The sequence below is a fragment of the Mytilus californianus genome, unplaced genomic scaffold, assembly GCF_021869535.1.
Source record: "Mytilus californianus isolate M0D057914Y unplaced genomic scaffold, xbMytCali1.0.p SCAF_6, whole genome shotgun sequence".
NCBI lineage: Eukaryota > Metazoa > Mollusca > Bivalvia > Mytilida > Mytilidae > Mytilus > Mytilus californianus.
This window is the reverse complement of record NW_026262712.1, coordinates 18,142,216-18,165,794: the sequence shown is the minus strand read 5'-3', so window position 1 is coordinate 18,165,794 and position 23,579 is coordinate 18,142,216. Positions and strand designations below refer to the sequence as shown.

Genomic DNA, 23,579 nt, shown 5'->3' with positions numbered 1-23,579 from the left:
GATAAGATTAAACGTTTCATCTAGCAGCAATTATTCAGTTTTTGATGAATTTGGACCTCAATGTAGACCAATTAAAAATGGAGCCCAATATCAAAAAAAGTCATATTATGACAAGGACAAGGACTTAACATTGACCAATGAGCAATGAAAATGAGGTCAAGGTCATATCGTACATGCCAGACAGACATATATACACCTTAAAACAATTCCATGCAGCAAATATAAAAACAAAAACAGACCAAAACAAAAACTTTTACTTTGACCAATGAACCATGAAAATGAAGTCAAGGTCAAATGATACCTGCCAGACAGCCATATACACCTATTAATCATTCCATAAACCAAATAAAGTTGACCTTTTGCTTAAGTCCACAAAATAATAATAACATATATGTCATGTATGTAAAAAGTACAATATTATAATGAAATATACACAATATACAATTGTAAATAGATATAAATGAAAAAGCATATTAATGTGCACAACTTATGAAAGATTTGTAACATTTGTTTTAAAAGAAACAAGTATAGCACTCATCTTTATTTTTTTGTGGTAAACTGTTCCATATTTGTGAACCTGAATATGTAAATGTTTTATTGCAAAAAATAGTCTTTGGCTTCAGAAGATTTAATAGTTTTTCATCAGCTAAACGTAAATTATAATTTTGATTATCAGTAAAATAAAAGTTTTCTTGTAATGAAAATGAAAATGAGGTCAAGGTCAGATGATAACTGCCAGACAGACATGTACACCTTACAATCATTCCATACACCAAATATAGTTGACTTGTTGTTGACAGTACTTGAAAAACAGACCAAAATACAAATGAAAATGAGGTCATTCAAGGTCAGATGAAACCTACCAGAATGACATGTATCCATTACAGTCATTACACTACATATAGTTGACCTACTGCTTATAGTATTTGAGGAACAGACTTATCACATAACTTTAATGAAATGAGTTAGAGGTCAGGTGAACCATGTCTGACTTAAGAGATAACTGTATTTTATTTGAAGCTTTTCTGAGTTGCATCAGTAGTTTTACTGTCACAAATTTAGTTTACCTGTGTTGCCTAGCGGAGACAGGTAAACAGGTATTTGTGACAGTAAAACTACCGATGGACGTCCACAAAGCTTCAAATACAATACAGTTATCTCTTTTCTAATGCAAAACAAGTTCATAATTCAATTTCCATCATTATTTCAGTGTAAAATTTTCATTAAAGAAAATTCCGCGAAAAGATGTTATCTTCTATGGCCCCTAAACTAAGTGACGTCATAGGTATGCTTCTGGCGTCAAACGTAAACACCAGGCATTTTCTGGCTTCCTGTCCGCTTTAAAAAGTAATAAAATTTGATAAAAAGAAGATTTCTAGGTGCAACATGCAAGTTTTTCTGCTTATTATTGTAGAAATTACATATCAATACATTCCGCAATTCAAAATGTCAGCTTCCTTAGTTACAGACAAGGAGATAGCGAATTTTACGCTTACTGACATCCAATCAGAACCATTGATACAAAATAATTCCATTAGAAAGACATGTAGACGTTGCAAGGAACCCATATATCAAATATCGTTATTCTAATACTCATAATAAGTGAGAAATTCACACAACAAATAAATAGAGAATGTGTCCATGGGACACAGATGCATGGACACAGATGAATAATTATGCCCCCATTTGCTTATTATTTTAATAAGACCAGGGTTTTTTAATTTGTTGGTTTACGGATTTTACACATAAAAAAGATGGGTCGGTCGGTCGGAAAAAAAAAATCTTTCAAGACAGAAAAATATGTGAAAAATATATTTCAACCTTACTAACAATATGTTTGGTATGCTATTTTGTCATCATTTCTTAAATTCTGATTCCATAAAATATTATTGCTCAGCTGGTGAAACATTCTTGGGCTTTACACTGCTTGAAAGATTAATATGTTTTCTTTAAAATGAGCCATAAATGAAAATTATTATAGGGCCAGAAATAATTCAATAAATAATTAAAGTAAATTCAATTAACCTAGACTCATTTTTTGCTGTAATAAAATTTAATAATAAACAAAAAATAATTGTAACAGGATGCTGTTACGAAGTCTCCCAAACAAAGCCCCCATAATTCGTCATTCCCATGGTCGCCTGACATTGGGCAAAGTCCAGTTCATATTGGTTTGGTCTAGTAAAGTGACATGCATATGTGACACCTAGGAGATTGACCCTGAATGTCATTCAAATCTTTTTGAAATGACGAACAGGAATAAATATGGTTTAGGTGTGGGTATCACGACCGTTTACAAGTTCTCAAACAGGAGGGGGTGGGGTGACCCAAGGGACTCCCCCTATATTTCATTTGATTTGTTATATTGTCCCATACATGAATACATACAGTTTAGGGGTGGGGATCTCAACCATTTCCACGTTCTCAAACAGGAGAGGGTGGAGTGACCCCAGGGACTCCCCAAATATTTCATTTGATTGGTTATATTTTCCCATACATGAATATATATGGTTTAGGGTTGGGAATCTTTGACTGTTTACAAGTTCTCAAACAGGAGGGGTGGGGTGTCCCCATGGAGTCCCCCTATATTTCATTTGATTTGTTTTTTTGTCCCATACATGAGTATATATGGTTTAGGGGTGGCTATCTCAACCCTTTCCAAGTTCTCAAACAGGAGGGGGTGGGGTGACCCCAGGCACTCCCCATATATTTCATTTTATTTGTTATATTGTCCCATACATGAATATATACGGTCTATGGGTGGGGATCTTAACTGTTTACAAGTTCTCAAACAGGAGGGGGTGGGGTGTCCCAAGGGACTCCCTCTATATTTTATTTGATTTGTTTTATTGTCCCATACATGAATGTATATGGTTCAGGGGGGATCTCAACCATTTCTCAAGTTCTCAAACAGGAGGGGGTGGGACGACACCGGGGACTCCTCCAAATTATTTTCATTTGATTTGTTTTATTGTCCCATACAAGTATATATATATTGTTCAGGGATGGGGATTGCGATGGTTTACAAGATAATAGTACATTTTCAAATTGAAGGGGGTTGGGATGACCCCAAGGGACTCACCCTATATTTTGTTTGATTTTTTTTTTATTGTCTTGTTCTCATTACTGAAGACCCCTTGTGTCTATCACTTACTGTTTTCGAGAAATACTATCACTTACTGTTTTCGAGAAATAGTCATTTGAAAATTTGAAAAAATAAAATCCCATAGGGTTCGATAGTAAACCCCTCCCTTCTTCAGGCCCCTCCAAATACCCCTAAATAGACCCCAATGCACAAACAAAAGATTAATGGCTCCGCTAGACATGTTAGTCTAACATTTTATGAAACCCTAAGTAAATCTGACAAACAGTCAGAGTTGTCTTCTTAGACGGTTCGAGTTGATTCGGTCCGACTTGTCTCAGGGACGAGTTGTACAAATTACTTAAAACATCCCATCCATGTCGATTTCCTGATCTGTTTCATGACCTCGTTTCATTCATAAAATAACAACAACCTTATTTGGCAAGACAAGTTAAAATTACCGCCAACTTAGATATATAACTTTATTTCCTCTATCATAGAGATTTGTTGTACATGAACAATATTCCTGCACATTTTGCCATTTGGGAAATATAAACAACTTACAATTACAGATTTTTGGCGATGAAATATTTCATACAATTGTTTTTTGCCATCGTAGCCAAAAGCACAGGTGATAATAAACTACGTACAGATTTCTATTGAGCACTACTTCCTATGTGCAACTTCAAAAGTTTTGGGTAGTTCGACGATCATTTAAGGTTTTTCTGGTCATATTTTTTGTATTCCAGAAATAAAAGTATGAAAAAAATGTTCAATTAGTTATAAACAACATAATAGCCAGCTAGATAATAACAATGGCACGTATTTCAGCATTTATTGGGTAGAACACAAATCTAGGGTGCTCGCATAAGGCAAGCTTAACTGCCTAAAAATTTCAAGCAGTCACTGAACAAAGAAAATGATAGACGGAAACTTCTTTACATCAGGTATCTGCATACAAGATATGAAGCATCCAGTCTTTTACCTTCTAAAATATAAAGCTTTAAACAATTAGTTTACGTTGACGCTGAATAGTAATAAGTACCTATGTCTTGCATACTGCGACTTTTGTTGCAGACGAGACAAAAATGATATATATGTCAGCAACAAAATATGGTCTGATAGCTAGCAAGGAGATGAGGGACTTGTTGTGTGTATGGGAAGAATTGTAGCTTCTTCATATGGAATATTTCTGCATTTGCAAATATAGGAAGGATTTCCCTTTGATTTTTGACATAGACTGTAAAAAGTTTATATTTTACAACAAATTCATCAAATCTACTGTCCACAAGGGCAAGTGACAAGCAGATATTTGATTAAACTCTCATCATGCTCATTATCATTCTGTGTAATTAATACATCCCTGATTTATATGATAATGACATATCCTATTTTATACCTTTTCTCCAGTTTGTTCTGTTGACATGAAATGCATACAACAAGTCATAATAATTCTGTGATGTCAAATCCACAGATCTGGCTCGGCTCTCTAGTATGGACACAACTTCATCTTCAAGGTCAATGTATGGAAAGGAAACAATAGATTGTAGATCTCCTCTCTCACTTAATGTCACTAGTAACTGTCTTAAACAATCCTTCCTCCTACAACAGAAAGTTCAATAAAAAATATTATCTTTCTTCACTGTTCAACAAAACAAATTATCTCTCTTCACTGTTCAACAAAACAAATTATCTCTCTACACTGTTCAACAAAACAAATTATCTCTCTTCACTGTTCAACAAAACAAATTATCTCTCTTCACTGTTCAACAAAACAAATTATCTCTCTACACTGTTCAACAAAACAAATTATCTCTCTACACTGTTCAACAAAACAAATTATCTCTCTTCACTGTTCAACAAAACAAATTATCTCTCTACACTGTTCAACAAAACAAATTATCTCTCTACACTGTTCAACAAAACAAATTATCTCTCTTCACTGTTCAACAAAACAAATTATCTCTCTTCACTGTTCAACAAAACAAATTATCTCTCTTCACTGATCAACAAAACAAATTATCTCTCTACACTGTTCAACAAAACAAATTATCTCTCTACACTGTTCAATAAAACAAATTATCTCTCTTCACTGTTCAACAAAACAAATTATCTCTCTACCCTGTTCAATAAAACAAATTATCTCTCTTCACTGTTCAACAAAACAAATTATCTCTCTACACTGTTCAACAAAACAAATTATCTCTCTACACTGTTCAACAAAACAAATTATCTCTCTTCACTGTTCAACAAAACAAATTATCACTCTTCACTGTTCAACAAAACAAATTATCTCTCTTCACTTTTCAACAAAACAAATTATCTCTCTACCTTGTTCAATAAAACAAATTATCTCTCTTCACTGTTCAACAAAACAAATTATCTCTCTACACTATTCAACAAACAAATTATCTCTCTACACTGTTCAACAAAACAAATTATCTCTCTACACTGTTCAACAAAACAAATTATCTCTCTTCACTGTTCAACAAAACAAATTATCACTCTACACTGTTCAACAAATGCAATATAACAATATCTTCTTTTTTTTAATTTTTCTATTCCCTTCTGACTTATCATATCTGTACACTGTGATGGTTTAGGCATTCATTGGCTATTGACACTTTTCCAATACATCATTTACAATAAACTGAACAATTTCCCCTGATATATGTGAAGAGTTTTCATCTATTCTTCTAGAAGTTATAAGAACTTTGAAATTTAAAAGGCAACACTTTAACATATCAACTATACAAAAGTTGTACATGTATTAGCAATGGCATATCTCATTGTTCTGATCATTTTTATTGGTTATAATTTTCTCTATCTGATAATAGTTTCAAAAGTATTTCTAAAAACTGACTTTTGACAGAGGACAACGACGAACAGGATTAAATATCAATATATATAATGATAGCAATAATTTCAATATAGTCTTGAAAAATAATATTTTCACAGGCCAAAATCAAGACTGACCTGAATTTTATCAAACATTTTGATCTGACAGCTATTGAAGAAATCTTTTAAAAATTCCTAATGGTCATTGTTCTTTTAATTTTTAGTTTGATATCTGGTTTTAGTTATTGCCACACGAATGTAAAAAGTATTACATTAACAAGCATTCTGTGAGTATTGCATGGCAATACATAGTGCCCTACCAATAAAAAAGTCATTGTATTGGAACAAAATTCTAACTTGATCTATAACTTGTCATGGTGTAAACTATATATATAACAAATATCAAGTCAATATCTTCAAGCATGACAGAAAAAAGTGTTGAAAACTGATTATTTAAGTGAATTTTCCAAATCCAAGGACCATAATTTTTCACAAAATCTTCAGACCAGAACAAAATTTGAACTTGATTTATAACTTATCATGATAAAACAATATACCAATTTTCAAATCAATAACTTCAAGCATGACGAAAAAAACTGTGGAAAACTGATTATTTGAGTAAATTTTTTAAGTCCAAGGACCATAGCTCTGCACAAAATCATCAGACCAGAACAAAATTCGAACTTCATCAGTAACTTGTCATGATAAAACTATATACCAATTATCAAATCAAGATCTTCAAGAACAACACACAAAAAAAGCAGAAAACTGGTTACTTTAGTGAATTTTCTAAATCAAAGGACCATAACTCTGCACAAAATCATCAGACTAGAACAAAATTCGAACTTGATCTGTAACATGTCATGATAAAACAATACACCAAACATCAAATCAATATCTTCAAGCATAAAGAAAAAAAGTGAGGAAAACTGATTTGCCGGACTGACAGATAAACAGACAGACTGCTAGATGAAGTGCAAACCTAAAGTCCCCTTTGACTTTGTCGGTAGGGGACTAAAAAGTGTGGAAACCGATTTGCTGGAATGATGGATGGACAGACAGACAGACGGAGTGCAAACCTAAAGTCCCTTTCCACTTCGTTGGTAGGGGACTAAAAAGAAGATAGGGAAAATGACTACTGCAAGAAATGCAGAAGGTACAACACCCTTGGTCATTTTGTAGTTTGGCAGTCAGACATTTAAAATAGTAAGTGTAAGTACCCAGAATAAATCTAAATCCAACCAGGAAAATGTCCCAAAACATGAAGCAAAAGCAGAGAAGACGCTTATTAGTATGAATAAATATTTTCTTGGGCAAATGACAATTTTATTTAGAAATGCCCACACCCTTTGCAAAAGGTGGTATTCCTTTCACAGACTTTTTTAGCTCTGTAAGCTGGGTGAAAATAAAGGAATTAATCTTCACAATACTTTTTTGAATGATAAATGTGCCCGAGAATTCACAGGTCATAGCTACGAATGTTTTTCAACATTTGAAAAATTCTGACTTTCTTTCTCTGGTATCAGATGGTGCTACTAACAAGTCACATCAGGAAGCTGATATTTTGGTACATCTGTCAAATGTGTTGCTCAGACTTATAGGTTAGAATTTAAGGATGTACTTAGGTGAGGTTTTGGAATTTGTTCGGAATCCTTGGTTTTTTACCATACGATAGAAGATAAAATATTTTGCCCCATAACACCCACATATTATTTTATATAAGACTTAATAGCTCATAAAAGGTTTTGCCAAAATTTAAGCAGATTCTTAATTTGTTTTCTTTTGATTTGAGACCCAAATAATACAAATGCAATTATAATGTAAAAGTCCAAGTCAGCCTTTTCCCGTCATATTTTAAAAATCAAATATCTCGAAAAAGCGCCATGACCTATCAATATTTTAAGCTTATTTGGTTTCTGAACCAATGCTCTTCCGGCTTATAGTGTCAATTTTAGATTCTTGATTTATTTAATTTCCCTTAAGTACATCCTTAAAACATTCAAAAAGCTTACACAGATAGTATTTGTACAGCTCTGGTGAATTTGTTGAATGAGTTGTTAAGTGATGTATGGAAAACACATTTAAACAAACTCATCATAAATACCAGGATTGAAATTTTGTATTTGTGCCAGACGCATGTTTCATCTACAAAAGACTCATCAGTGACGCTCAAATAAAAAAAAGTTAAAAAGGCCAAATAAAGTACGTAGTTGTAGAGCATTGAGGACCACAAATTCCTAAAAGTTTTGCTAAATATGCAGCAAAGGTAAGCTATTTCTGAGCTAGACAAGCCTTAATATTTAAAAAATTCAAAGTTTTGTAAACAGTTATAATTTATAATTGTCACCATATCAATGATAATTCATGTCAGCACAGAAGTACTGACTACTGGGCTGGTGATACCCTTGGGGAATAAACACTCTACCAGCAGTGGCATCGACCCAGCGGTTGTAAATAAACTTATCATAGATATCAGGATTGAAATTTTGTATTTGCGCCAGACAAAATTGGTTTTGAGCTTGCATAAAGAAGCGTTTCAATCTTACCCATAATAAAGTCAGTAAACTTATGGAGAACATGCTTCTGCCAAAAAAACCAAGAACCTTAAAATAGCTTTCAAAAGTTTTCCTACCTTGAAGATTCTGGGTTGGCAATCATAGCACTGTAAGCCTCTTCATTGTGCTCTAATTCTAATTCATACTTAAACACCTTTGACCATAAAGTTGCCTACAAAGACATAATTATATACACATCATCTGGCAAGGTTTAAATGACTAATGATTGATGAACGCTCAACTAATCTAAAGGAGTAAGTTTGGTAAGGGCCATACTCTGCTTGGTTTGTTTTTATTTCACTTCAAAAAGAAAAGAAAATCTAATATTTTTGCGTATGAAATTATAAGCCTGGTACCTTTGACAACTATGTAATAATCCAAAACTAAATAAATGACAATTATTTGTAAAGGTATGGAACAAATACCACCACTATAAAATTACAATCAAAGTACTGAAGTACTGAACATTGGATGACTGCAAGTTCTTGTGGATGGTCACAAGCACTTGTCTCAGAATAAAAATCACATCTCTATACCTGAAAGGTAGGTTAATGTATAGATATATTTTTTTTCTGAGACAGGTTCCTGCGTGGATGATAAATGACAGGGAATTCAACCTCATCGTAATAACTATTATATTGTAGTGATACAAATCAGTATACTGTCTTGTTTGTTGTTATATATTATATTAATATATGTATATTACAGTAACATGTATATATAATTTTCATCCATTTGTATATCATTCTATTCTACTATATTAATATTAGTGCAGTACAAGTGCATGGTGGACACTCTTCTGTAATAATTCGTTTTTTTAATAGATTGATTTGAGTAGGCATTCATATTTTCCCACAAATGTTCAATCTCCCATGCAGAGTTATAGGTTCTGGAGAGAGAGCAAGGACCGATAACTCTGCATGAGAGATTACATTCTTGAGATATTCTTCCGCATGAGTTAACACGTGATGTCCTCTGCATAGCAATATCAGATTACAAGACAGATGAATTGTTACACCTTTTATAATACTTCCAAAGTTATTAACAACCTTAAACATTCAACTCAGTCTGATGTCTGACAGATTCTTCTTACCAATGACTTTAATTATTTCTGGATGCATTTGAAGATTTCAGTAAAACACATTTAAATATTTTCTTGGAAATGTGGTGTGTATATATATTTCAATAGAACTGATTGACATGGACATTTTGTTAAGTCAGGAACCTGATGTTCAGTGGTTGTCATTTGTTGATGTGATTCCTAAGCATTTCTCTTTTCATCTGCTTTTTTTTTATATAATATAGATTAAACCATTTGTTTTCCTGTTTGAATGGTTTTACACTAGTCATTTTTGGGGCCTTTTATACCTTGGTGTCAGTGTGAGTTAAAGACTGTATTTTGACCTATAATGGTTTACTTTTACAAATTGTGACTTGGATAGAGAGTTGTCTCATGTGCACTCATACCACATCTTCTTATATGTATTTTAAAGAAAGACAGCTTACCACATTAGGATCATCATCATCTGCTATACTAATGGCTGTCTTGGCAAATGAAACCACAACATCAGGTGCACCAAATTCTTCAAATTGCTTCAATACCTGCAATGTATCATTAATGAAAGTGAAATAGAGAAATAATAATTCGCTTTTAGCAGCCAATTTGGTTAAAATTGGTCAATATAAGCTAAGAAAAATTGCTAATGAATTATTCACTTGAATATTTAACTTCATTGAATCTGTATCATGTGGTCATTAATCAACCCCTTAGCTCAGGAGGTTCCAGTCATTTTTAAAAGAGGGGTTCCCAGCTCAGGAGAAAAACTAGAGGCTCTCAAGAGCCTGTGTCACTCACCTGACTCTACTTGGGGTTTTGAAATCATATAAAAAAAGATATAAATCATAACATATACTTAAATAATGATTTAGGCCAAGTTTGGTTTAGGCCAATAGGGTTCTATGTTAAACTAAGTCCTCCGCTGGCGGCCATCTTGGATATGGATTGGTTTTAAAGTAACAACACTTGGTCAGCACCTCATAAGGGACATTCATACTATGTTTGGAGCATTCCATTCAGTGGTGCTCTAAAGGAAGACATTTGTATGTATCTTATAGGGTCCGATGTTAAACTAAGTCCTCCCCTGGCGGCCATCTTAGATGATGGATAGGCTACAAAGTAACAACACTTGGTCAGCACCTCATAAGGAACATGCATGGCATGTTTGGTTCCATTCCATTAAGTGGTTCTCTAGAAGAAGTTTAAATTGTAAAAAGTTAATGACGACATGGTGGACGATGATGGACGATGGACGCCAAGTGATGAGAATAGCTCACTTGGCCTTTCGGGTCAGATGAGCTAAAAGCTTAACTGTAAAATTAAATACAGTTATTTAAAGCTAAAATGTAAACCAGTCACCTACCATTTTATTTATAAACACTTTTAAAATTCCCTGGAAACATCTTTTCATATTTCCCCCCCAAATGTTCAATCTCCCATGCAGAGTTATCGGTCCTGGAGAGAGAGCAAGGAACGATAACTCTGCATGAGAGATTACAAACATTCTTGAGATATTCTTCAGCATGAGTTAACATGTGATGTCCTCTACATAGCAATATCAGGTTACGAGACAGATGAATTGTTACACCTTTTATAATACTTCCAAAGTTATTAACAACCTTAAACATTCAACTCAGTCTGATGTCTGACAGATTCTTCTTACCAATGACTTTAATTATTTCTGGATGCATTTAAAGATTTCAGTAAAACACATCATTTAAATATTTTTTTGGAAATGTGGTGTGTATATATATTTCAATAGTTCAGTGGTTCTCTAAAAGAAGACATTTGTATGTATCCCATAGGGTCCTATGTTAAACTAAGTCCCCTGCTGGCGGCCATCTTGGATGATGGATTGGTTTCAAAGTAACAACACTTGGTCAGCACCTCATATGTTTGGTTTCATTCCATTCAGTGGTGCTCTAAAAGAAGACATTTGTATGTATTTCCCTTAGGGTCCTATGTTAAACTAAGTCCTCTGCTGGTGGACATCTTGTATGATGGATCTGGTAAAAAGTAACGACACTTGATCAGCACCTCATAAGGAACATTCATGGCATGTTTGGTTCCATTCCATTCAGTGGTTCTCTAGAAGTAGTTCAAAATGTAAAAAGTTAACGACGACATGGCGGACGATGATGGGCGACGGACGCCAAGTGATAAGAATAGCTCACTTGGCCTTTCGGGTCAGGTGAGCTAAAAGCTAAACTGTAAAATTAAATACAGTTATTTAAAGCTAAAATGTAAACCAGTCACCTACCATTTTATTTATAAACACTTTTAAAATTCCCTGGAAACATCTTTTTAACAAGATATATGAATAAAGGGAACATACTTTTACATTCTCTTGGTGGAGAGTTGTGTCATTGGCAATCATACCACATCTTTTTATATTTATATAATTACTGAGATTTGACCTTTAAGAACTGTTTAAATATAAACAAACCTTTAGGTAATAAAGAACTTCCAACTGTCTAACTTCTACTTCGTCTGATTGGATAATCTTTTCTCTGAGAAATGGTTCATTGGCAACCCCTTGACTAGCCTCAGTAAAGCACTGTGCTGCTTTTTCTGGTTCACTGAAAAACCAATTGATTGAAAAATGACTGTTTCAATCCTTTATGTTGCATTTTATTCCAGATACATAATTTAACAAGAATTCACATGTTGACAATATCAAATTTTACAGCAGGAACCAAAATGCATGCAAGAGCAAATTTGTCTTGCTATCTGGACAGGTCTAGTTCAGAAGGATCACAAGAGCAATAAAACTGTTATCACAGAAATATGTCTCACCTTTTTGTAATTTTGATTACCGGTATGCAAATGTTGAAATTAAAATAACAATACTTTAACATGTTACATATGTTATGCAAATATGTAAAGTCAATGAACCATGACTGAGGTACATGGCTAAACAATTGCCATGTAAATGCTAATACAACTGCAAACCAAATACCATTGACTTATTATAAGCTGTTCCCTTTAAACAAACCTAAACAAAAACATTAACTTGTAAGCTATGTAAAAGTTTCAAAGTCAATGAACCATGAAGAGGGGGTGTGGCTATATAATCTCCATGGAAATGATACTTTTTTGATTACCAAATATCATTGACTTAACATTAGCGGTTCATATTAAACTGATCTAATCATAAACTCATACATGCAAATAGTTATCAAAGGTACCAGGCTTATAATTTGATAAGCCAGACGCGTGTTTTCGTCTACATAAGACTCATCAGTGACACTCAGATAAAAAAAGTTAGAAAGCCAAACAAGTAAAAAGTTGTAAACTAAACAAAAGTTTCAAATTCAATATACCATGAATAAGGGGGTGGGACCAAATAATCTCCATGTAAATGAGATATGCCAGTGCTTATACAACTGCATACCAAATATCATTGACCTACCACTAGTGGTTCCCCATAAACTGACCTAATCACATTGACACAAACTAATACATGTAAACTAAGCAAAGTTTCAAGGTCAATAGACCATGACTGAAGGGGCAAGGCCAAATAATCTTCATGGTATTGAGATGTGCCAATGCTAATACAACTGCATACAAAATATCATTGGCCTACCACTAGTGGTTCACCATAAACTAGAGCTAATCACAAACTAATACTTTGTTGCCGCCGCTGCCTGAAACAATGCACATACCTATGTCTTGCTTTTTGACTATCAAGGCAAGACAAAAATCTTAATGCACAGTAAGATTCAGCATATCATAGAACCAAAAAATTTCAGTTTTTGATGAAATAAAAAGTCTAATTTTGGACCCTTTGAACCTAAATGTAGACATATTTAACCAGATGCTCCGCAGGGCGCAGCTTTATACAACCACAGAGGTCGAACCCTGAACAGTTGGGGCAAGTATGTACACAACATTCAAGCTTGATACAGCTCTGAATTTGGATTGTGATTAAATAGTTGACACAGCATAGGTTTCTGACACAGAATGAATGTGGTCTAATGAACTTAAAAAACTTAAATTTACCTATTATGGTCCAATATCCAAAATCTAAATACATGGCCATGGATTAATTCAGCATATCAAAGAATCCCAAGAATTAAATTTTTGATGAAATCAAACAAAGTTTAATTTTGGACCCTTTTGACCTCAATGTGGACCAATTTGATAACAGGGCCCACAAATCAAAAATCTAAATACATGGTTAGATTTAGCATATCAAAGAACCCCATACATTCGAAATTTGTCAAGAAATAAGCAATTTATACAAAGTACTAGAAAAGTATTGTTTTTGGCCCCTTTTACCCTAATTCCTAAACAGTTTAGGCCATAACCCCAAAATCAATCCCAACCTTCATTTTTTGGAATGGAACCTTGTGGTACAATTTCAGAAAGATCCATACATTTACACACAAGCTATTGTCTGGAAACTAGAAAAATACTTATTTTGACCCCTTTTGGGCCCCTTGTTCCTAAACTGTTAGGACCAAAACCCCCAAAATCAATCCCAGTCTTCCTTTAGTGGTTATAAACCTTGTGTTAAAATTTTATTGATTTCTATTAACTTATACTAAAGTTATTATCCGGAAATAATCCGTCTTCGGACGACGCTGACGACGACGTGATACTAATATACGACCAAAATTTTTTAAATTTTTGCGGTCCTATAAAAATGTCCAAATATCCAATATAGTAATACATGTTAAAAACCTCAAACAATTCAATATAAACAAGCATTCTGAGAGTATTGCATGGCAATACATAGTCCCCTACCGGGTAAAAAATCATTAGACTGGAACAAAATGCTAACTTGTTTTATAACTTGTCATGGTGTAAACAAAAAAGTGAATATCTTCAAGCATGACTAAAAACAGTGTGGAAAACTGATTATTTGAGTGAATTTTTTCAAGTCCAAGGATCATAACTCTGCACAAAATTATTAGACCAAAAACAAAAATTTGAACTTGATCTGTAACTTGTCAGGATAAAACTATATACCAATTATCAATGAATATCTTATAAGCATGATGAAAAAAACATTAGATATGATTAATAGTTTTCTAAAATTAGATATGATGTAATACAGTGTATATCTATTTTCAAATTATAATCAAATATGATTAATAGTTCCAAATATTTTTTCTTTCATTTGTCACAAACTAATATAGATTTGTAACTTATCTATAAAATGTCAACAACTTTTATCTACACAATATAATTTATTGAAATATGTACATTAATAAAAATAGATTAATATCTAATTAAAGGATTTCTCTTCATAACTTTTTTTTATATATATAGCATTCAGAAAATTAATTAAAACTAAATAACAAACTAACCTGCCAAAAAATTCTTCAAATAATTTACCAAAGAATGTCGTTTAAAAAACGAGTTATCTCCCTTTGTACAGAAATATGGTTTAACATAGTACTCTAACATTAGATATGGTCCATAACTCTGGACTAAATCATCAGTCCAGAACAAAATTTGAACTTGAGCTATAACTTGTCATGATAAAACTATATACCAAATATCAAATCAATATCTGCAAGAACGAAGAAAAAAAGTGTGGAAAGCTGATTTGCCGGACTGACAGACGGACAGATGGACAGATGGACAGACGGACAGAAAAACCTAAAGTCCCATTCGACTTCGTCGGTAGGGGACTAAAAAGAAGATGTGGTATGATTGCCAATGAGACAACTCTCCACAAGAGACCAAAATGACACAGAAATTAACAACTATAGGTCACTGTACGGCCTTCAACAATGAGCAAAGCCCATACCGCATAGTCAGCTATAAAAGGCCCCGAAATGACAATGTAAACCAATTCAAACGAGAAAACTAACGGCCTTATTTATATAAACAAGAGGCTCTCAAGAGCCTGAATCGCTCACCTGTATTTCAGAGGAGAAGATTTTTAAATGTTAGCAAACTTGATGAACAAATTGTGTAAAATTGTCTTTAAAGGGCAATCACTCCTTAAGGGGTCAATTGACAATTTTGGTCAAATGAACTTTTTTGTAGATCTTACTTTGCTGAACATCATTGCTGCTTACAGTTTACATATATCTATAGTAATATTCAAAATAATAACAAAAAACTGCAAAATTTTGTTAAAACTACCAATTTGGTGGCAGCAACCCAACAATGGGTTGTTCATATCGTCTGATAATTTCAGGGCCGATAGATCTTGACCAATTAAACAAATTTTACCCCATGTCACATTTGCTCTAAAAGATTTAGTTTTTGAGATATAAGCCAAAAACTGCATTTGACCCTTATGTTCTATTTTTAGCCATGGTGGCCATGTTTGTCAATGGATACAAACTTTGGATACAATTTATAAACAAGATACCCTAAGGAACATTTAGTTAAAGTTTGAAGGTAATTGGCCCAGTAGTTTCAGAGGAGAAGATTTTTAAATGTTAGCAAACTTGATGAACAAATTGTGTAAAATTGTCTTTAAAGGGCAATAACTCCTTAAGGGGTCAATTGACAATTATGGTCATATTAACTTTTTTGTAGATCTTACTTTGCTTAACATTATTGCTCCTTACAGTTTATATATATCTATAGTAATATTCAAAATAATAACAAAAAACTGCAAAATTTTGTTAAAACTACCAATTCGGTGGCAGCAACCCAACAATGAATTGTTCGATTCATCTGAAAATTTCACGGCCGATAGATCTTGACCAATTAAACAACTTTACCCCATGTCACATTTTCTCTAAAAGATTTAGTTTTTGAGATATAAGCCAAAAACTGCATTTGACCCTTATGTTCTATTTTTAGCCATGGCGGCCATGTTTGTTGATGGATACAAACTTCGGATACAATTTATAAACAATATTCCATAAGGAACATTTAGTTAAAGTTTGAAGGTAATTGGCCCAGTAGTTTCAGAGGAGATTTTTAAATGTTAGCAAACTTGATGAACAAATTGTGTAAAATTGTCTTTAAAGGGCAATAACTCCTTAAGGGGTCAATTGACAATTATGGTCATATTAACTTTTTTGTAGATCTTACTTTGCTGAACATTATTGCTGCTTACAGTTTATATATATCTATAGTAATATTTCAGGGCCGATAGATCTTGACCAATTGAACCCTTTTTTTTTCGTCAGATTTGCTCTAAAAGCTTTAGTTTTTGAGATATAAGCCAAAAACTGCATTTGACCCCTATGTTCTGTTTTTAGCCATGGCAGCCATGTTTGTTGATGGATCAAAACTACGGATATAATTTATAAACTAGATACCCTAAGGAACATTTAGTAAATGTTTGAAGGTATTTGGCCCAGTAGTTTCAGAGGAGAAGATTTTTGAAATAGTTTACGACGACAGACGCCAAGTGATGGCTAAAAAATGAACGAAAAACAAATATGTAACACAAAAACAAACGACAACCACTGAATTACAGGCTCCTGACTTGGGACAGGCACATACATACATGATGTGGCGGGGTTAAACATGTTAGCGGGATCCCAACCCTCCCAATAACCTGGGATAGTGGTATAACAGTACAACATAAGAACGAACTATAAAAAATCAGTTGAAAAAGGCTGAACTCATCAGATGGACAGACTTTAAATCAATCCTCATTGAAATTGGTATTTATTTTCAATAAGGATTTATTGCTGTTGTGCAATTATAACTTAGTAAATCTGTTTACATACTAAATATAATAATTTACACATCCTGTTTGGTGTGTAATTCCTGCCATTTCAGTATTTGTTGTTTCTTTAAATAGATCAGAAATAATTCATGTTAGAACCAGCTTAGCCAGTATTACAAAGGTCTTGTATTTGTCCCCTATTAGGCCTCTAGTTTCTTAACAATTGAAGCCACAACCCACAAATTGACCCCAACCTTTTGTGTGTGGTATGGAACCTTGTGGTACAAATTCATAGAGATCCATTGACTAATAGTTATGTATTTGTTCGGAAACGGGAAAACCTTGTTCCCACCCTTTTTTCCCTTATTCCTGAACAGTTTAAGCCATAACCCCCAAAGTCACTTGTGTTTGGATTTCATAAAGATTCGTAGACTAATAAATGGAGAACATGTCCATGGGACACAGATGATTCCCCCCGCTAGCATATCATATAAAGTAATAAAGGGACATTACTGAAGAACAGTTTTAGTGACGCCACCAAATTTAAAACTTGATTTTTTTTTTATGCGGTAATAAGCATTGTGTATAAGTTTCACAACATTTGGTTGAGCCAACCAAAGTTAGAGAAAGGAAACTAAATATTCAGCATTTTTTTTTATTTATAAAGGGGCATAACTCTAGAACTATTAAAGTGAAGCCATGAAAATTCAAACTTGATCCGGATTTTTGTGGTTTTAAGCATTGTGTATAAGTTTCATAACATTTGGTTCAGGCAAACAAAAGTTAGAGAAGGAAACCATCTTTGGGACGTACGGACAAGGGTTAAACTTAATACTCCCTCTATAAGGCGGAGGCTTAAATAAACTCATTGACTACCAAAAAAATGTTCCTCCCACTAGGATGAAAAAATCACATTTAGATCAAATGATGGTAATAATTTGTTTTCATCCCTTTAACTGACCATACACATGCTACACTTGTTTTCATTCCTTTAACTGACCATACACAAGCTACCAAACTATGTCTCAGATTTTTTCACTTATTATAAATGAAAACCTACTCAAAATGCAAATAAGCCATTCCTAGCATGAATTTGAGGGACGACTCATTCACATCACAAAACTCGCTAAGCTGATTAACATATTGCTGAAGGGGTAGATACTGACAACATTCCATTAGATATTCTGGAAATAAAAAGCTTTCATTCATTGGCCATCTGGAAATGTAATTAAGGAAATTCCATATGATTTTGGCAGTTGTGCAGAGGTTACAACAAAAATAATAGGCTCATGTTTTTATATTCAAGGCTCTAAAGAACCTGTGTTGCATTCATAGATGCCAACTCCTTTTTGGTTCAATCAGTGAAAAGGTACAGGTATTAAAATCTCTGAAATATGTCTTTTTTCAGTAATAAAATTTTATTCAAAATATTCCAATGATTGTGGCAAAGTTTGGTCCAATACACCTAATCGCTATTTATTCCATTAATTCCGGGTAAGTTCTAAAATTACACTACTTTTTTCATCCAGTTGAAGCTATCTGGGACCCTGTTTAAACAATGCATGATACTTTTCAATGAGACCTGTTTAAACCATTGTAAATACTTCAAACAAATTTTTTTTTAACTATAATTTGAGTTTTGAAAAAAAGTGGATCATAATCTACAAGTTTCCTAGTGATCACTTTCTAAATTCTTTCCTTCTTCAGCTCCTTACTGATGACCTTTGTTCTGCTTCACCACTGACCCTAACAGGAAGTTGTCTAAATGACTGTTTTTCCAGAATGGACTAAATAGCCATAAGGTTATAGTTTCAGAGAAGATTTTAGAAATTTTGTGATAGCAATAGCAATAGCCCACACTGGCCCTTTAAGCCAAATAAAAATATATGTGTGGTTCCAGTTTCCCGAATGACCCTAGTTTAAACCAATCCCCCCCCCCCCCCCCCCCCCCCGACCCTAGAATTTTTTTTTTCATTTCTGAAAAATAAATTTTCAATCAATCAAATTTTGAGATTTATGAATTAAAATAATTAAATTCATAGATTTCTGTCATCTGAATTTCCATCAGAAGTATCTGTTAAGGCTAAAATGCAAGAATTCATAACAGAATGCAACAAAATTAATTAAAAACATAACATGACTGTTTATTTTACAACCAAACTCATGTAAAATGGCAAACTTCCAGTAGGGGCGTGTATAATACCAGAAACAATTTCGGTAAACACACAATTTTTTCCGGATTTGACAATCCAAAATAAAAATTTAGACTTTTATTCTTATTCTAATGCATAACAAAAAGGCTTCATACATTGTAGCTTGGAAAATATATAAAATCACAAAAAAATAAAAGATCAGGGTTTCAATGTCCCCCCCTCTTGTACATATTTATTTATCCGTCTAACTTAACAAAATCTTTTATCTTTTTAATAAATACATTAAAAAAATGTAGGCATTTATTTCAAAGGGCATAACTTCTAAAAAATAGAGGTTTGGCACTCTTCCAAGACTTTATTGATATAAACTTCATATAAATGATATTCAAACTAGTCTGTGACATTGGCTGATATAAACACTTATAAAAATTTCATAAATATCTGTCAAAAATTGTACACTTGAAAGGCATTTCAATGCAGGTTTCTAATAGTAAAATTTTTTGTGAAATGAGACAAAAAAAACTTTAAATATCTAATTTAATCTGTAGAAGTAAACATATTAAGGACATGCTTGAAAAATGTACATTTTATCAAATAATTAATTGTTTTATGCAATGTTCAACTGTGCTTCTATAAAGACTACTGGTAGTTTCACACATGCCTTTGTATGTGTAAACATAGCCACATGATCATTTATTGGCTAAGAAATATTTCCAAAGTAAATGAAATTAAAAAAACTATATCTTGGACCATAATCAATGATCTGGTATTGTCAGTAGTCAACTGATGAAACTTAAAGACAAATAAATTGCTTCTTTTTAACATTTTGACAAATGTTAAATAAAAATAACCTTTCAAAATAAACATCAACTGCAGTAGTTATGCATGTAATAAAAACTCGAGGCTCAAGAGCCTGTGTCGCTCACCTGTATTTACTGATGCTTTGGAAATCATGTAAAATAAGCTTAAAATCATAATTAATAGTATTAGATATTAGATATTATAATGATATCTAAGATAATAACAAAAAACTGCAAAATTTTTGTAAAATTACAAACTCAGGGGCAGCAACCCAACAACGGGTTGTCTGATTCGTCTGAAAAATTCAGGGCAGATAAATCTAGTTCTGATGAACATTTTTGCCACCTGTCAGATTTGCTCTAAATGCTTTAGTTTCAGAGATATAAACCAAAAACTGCATTTTACCCCTATGTTCTATTTTTAACCAAGTCGGCCATGATGGTTGGAAGGCGGGGTCATCGGACAAATTTTTTAAACTGGATACCCTAATAATGATTATGGCCAAGTATGGTTAAATTTGTCTCAGTAGTTTCAGAGAAGAAGATTTTTATAAAAGATTACAAAAATTTACGAAAAATTGTTAAAAATTGACTATTAAGGGCAATAACTCCTAACGGGGTCGACTGACAATTTTGGTCATGACAACTTATTTGTAGATCTTACTTTGCTGAACATTATTGCTGTTTACAGTTTATCTCTATCTATAATAATATTCAAGATAATAACCAAAAACTGCAAAATTTCCTTAAAATTACCAATTCAGGGGCAGCAACCCAACAACGGGTTGTCAGATTTGTCTGAAAATTTCAGGGCAGATAGATCTTGACCTGACAATCAATTTTACCCCAGATTTGCTCTAAATGCTTTGGTTTCAGAGATATAAGCCAAAATCTACATTTTACCCCTATGTTTTATTTTTAGCCATGGCGGCCATCTTGGTTGGTTGGCGGTGTCATCGGACACATTTTTTAAACTAGATACCCTAATGATGATTGTGGCCAAGTTTGGTTAAATTTGGCCCAGTGGTTTCAGAGGAGAAGATTTTTGTAAAAAGCTAATGATGACTACGCCGACGAAGACGGACGACAAATGATGGACGCCAAGTGATGAGAAAAGCTCACTTGGCCCTTCGGGCCCGGTGAGCTAAAAAACCGCAATGCCTCCTTCAATAACTATGCCTCCTTCAATAACTATGCATATAGATTTATCAAGGATACAATAATTCAGCTGTAAATCTTGCAAGTCCTAACACTGCTATGGTCCATGTAGCACATGGGTCCTCATCCATGCATCCAGTTTTGGCAAGCTTTATCCTCACTTGATTTCCTCCTTCTCCCTTCAAAAACATCTCAGTGATAGTCATGTTCTGGTTGCCTTAAAAACAAAGATCTTAAGATATGTTTTTTATGAACTTGAGGTTTCAATGACCATCAACCCTAACGTGCATTATTTTGTTTGAAAAGAAATCTAACAACAGTACCATGCATTGCAATCCACATGTTAAAATTAAAGAATTAATGAGACATCAGACGATACTGGCTACATTATTATATCAGTATACATATTAAATGAGTATCCTTTATATAATTTACTTCAATTCTGCAATTTCAAACATTGAAAGCTATTTTATATGAGTGTAAATAAAGCAGATCATTTCATGTCCTGACAATACCTTATCTTGACGATTTCAACAAAACTGAATTGCATTGTTTCATTGAAATTTGCAACAGTTAGCTCTCGTTGTCTCGAACTCGGTTGACTCGAAATTTCAGATGAGTCAAAGAAGTTTTCACGTGGTCCCAACTTTGTTCCATATAAATGTATGTATTTTGTCTCCTGATGAGTCGAAATTGGATGAGTCGAAATTTCGGTTGAGTTGAACTAAATTTACAGTCCCAAGGTTAACAAAAGCATTCAAAATTCATTACCGTAGAAACTCGCCTAATAGTCGATCCTACTATAAGTCGGGTGCCCTTTTCAGCTCCAAATTTTAAGGATTTAGTCTTGACCCTCGTATAAGTCGGACAAAATTTGGACATTTTTTTTTTTCAGCTGACAGTAACTGAACGCCGGTAAAACCAATGCAAATCCAGGAATAATATTCATTTCTGCATTAATGTTTGTTTGGTTTGAATTTAGTTGATGCTCATCATGATAATTTATATTGCTGTTAATAATAAAGATGTATTCATTTCTCTTGTTTTGTTCACTGTTCAAATGTTTGAATAGCCATGTGTTGTTTACGTAATGCATCAATGATTTTGTAGGGTATGACTAACAACCTATTGTTTGAGAAAAGCGAATATAAACCAATATGAACCTGAAAAATTTAAAGTCAATCAACACTTGATGAAAATATTTTTCACAGCATACATAACTCGGTGTTAAATGAGCATGTACACTTCATAATTCTTATTATATTGTGATGATTAAAGGATTAAAAAAATTAAGTGAAGCTAATCAATATATTGAAATTACTAACTCCAACTCATTAGTGTCATCTGTTTACCTATCACTGATAGTTTTCACACCTTTAGTAAATACAACTCTTTGTCTCTTAATTGGGGTTATCAATGGATTATATTGGCTTGTCAATCAATTTTGTAATTTTTGTTTACCTGAGACACTTTAATGAATAATATTTTGATTTTGGGAATGAATCTTAAATTTATTTTTTGATTATTATATGATTTATAAGCATTGAATTGATATCATGATATCACAATAATGACACAATAACTCCGCTGAAAACATCCTTTCACATATTTGGTACATTGTTATCTCCTTTTTATTTTTGGTTCTTGGCTCTTCTTTTGGGTTTATAGGAAAACCATGTGACCATGAAATCAAAACACAAACCGGAAACAGTAGAATTTCAACACGAATTTGCAGAAAATGTTTACCAAAGAACAAATAAAACACAAAGACAGTATTGTAGTCATTTATTTTCAACAAAAACTTTTTATTTATTGATTTATGAGGGTTTGGCAATCAAAAACGTAGTTTTGACCAGGAAATTCACTCCTGACCACTTTTCTCCAGCTTGGGTTTTTCCTCTGGTCGCTAGATCTCGTCTATTAGTCGGTCCCCCTCTCTGGATTATGAATTTTACTCCCAATTTTTCGACTTATAAGCGAGTAGGAACGGTATTTATCTTGAACTTATACTCATATGTCAAAACATGACCTCCGGGATTTAATGGATTGAAGAGTTAATCTGACAATACACGTGTAATTAAATTTCCGGTCACTGACCATTGTATTAATAATAATAATAATAATTAAAATGTCAATTGTTCTTGAACAATTGAGAGGTCTTTCCTTTTCATTACGTTAAATATATGTTTAAATAAGCGTATAATGCATTGAAAAGCTCTAGAACACACACAAAACTCTTAAAATATGGTCAAAAACACATAATTCGGAATTTGGGACATGACCTTGACTTTTGACCTTATGACCTTTGTCAAGGTCATTGGTCCACGATGTCATAACAAAAG

At 33.2% G+C, this 23,579-nt stretch overlaps 1 protein-coding gene across 2 annotated transcripts in view; it reads right to left on the bottom strand.

Annotated features, from left to right (window-relative positions):
* LOC127705750 (nuclear pore complex protein Nup160-like) overlaps positions 1–23,579 on the bottom strand; it is a 240,824-nt gene that overhangs the window by 94,707 nt on the left and 122,538 nt on the right. For both annotated transcript variants that reach the window (XM_052210099.1, XM_052210098.1), the window contains exons 21-26: positions 21,298–21,454; positions 18,187–18,342; positions 11,979–12,111; positions 9,982–10,077; positions 8,553–8,647; positions 4,482–4,684 (exon numbers count right to left, since the gene is read on the bottom strand). In XM_052210099.1, the coding sequence (XP_052066059.1) occupies positions 4,482–4,684; positions 8,553–8,647; positions 9,982–10,077; positions 11,979–12,111; positions 18,187–18,342; positions 21,298–21,454 (840 nt within the window). The remainder of the gene's footprint in view (positions 1–4,481; positions 4,685–8,552; positions 8,648–9,981; positions 10,078–11,978; positions 12,112–18,186; positions 18,343–21,297; positions 21,455–23,579) is intronic.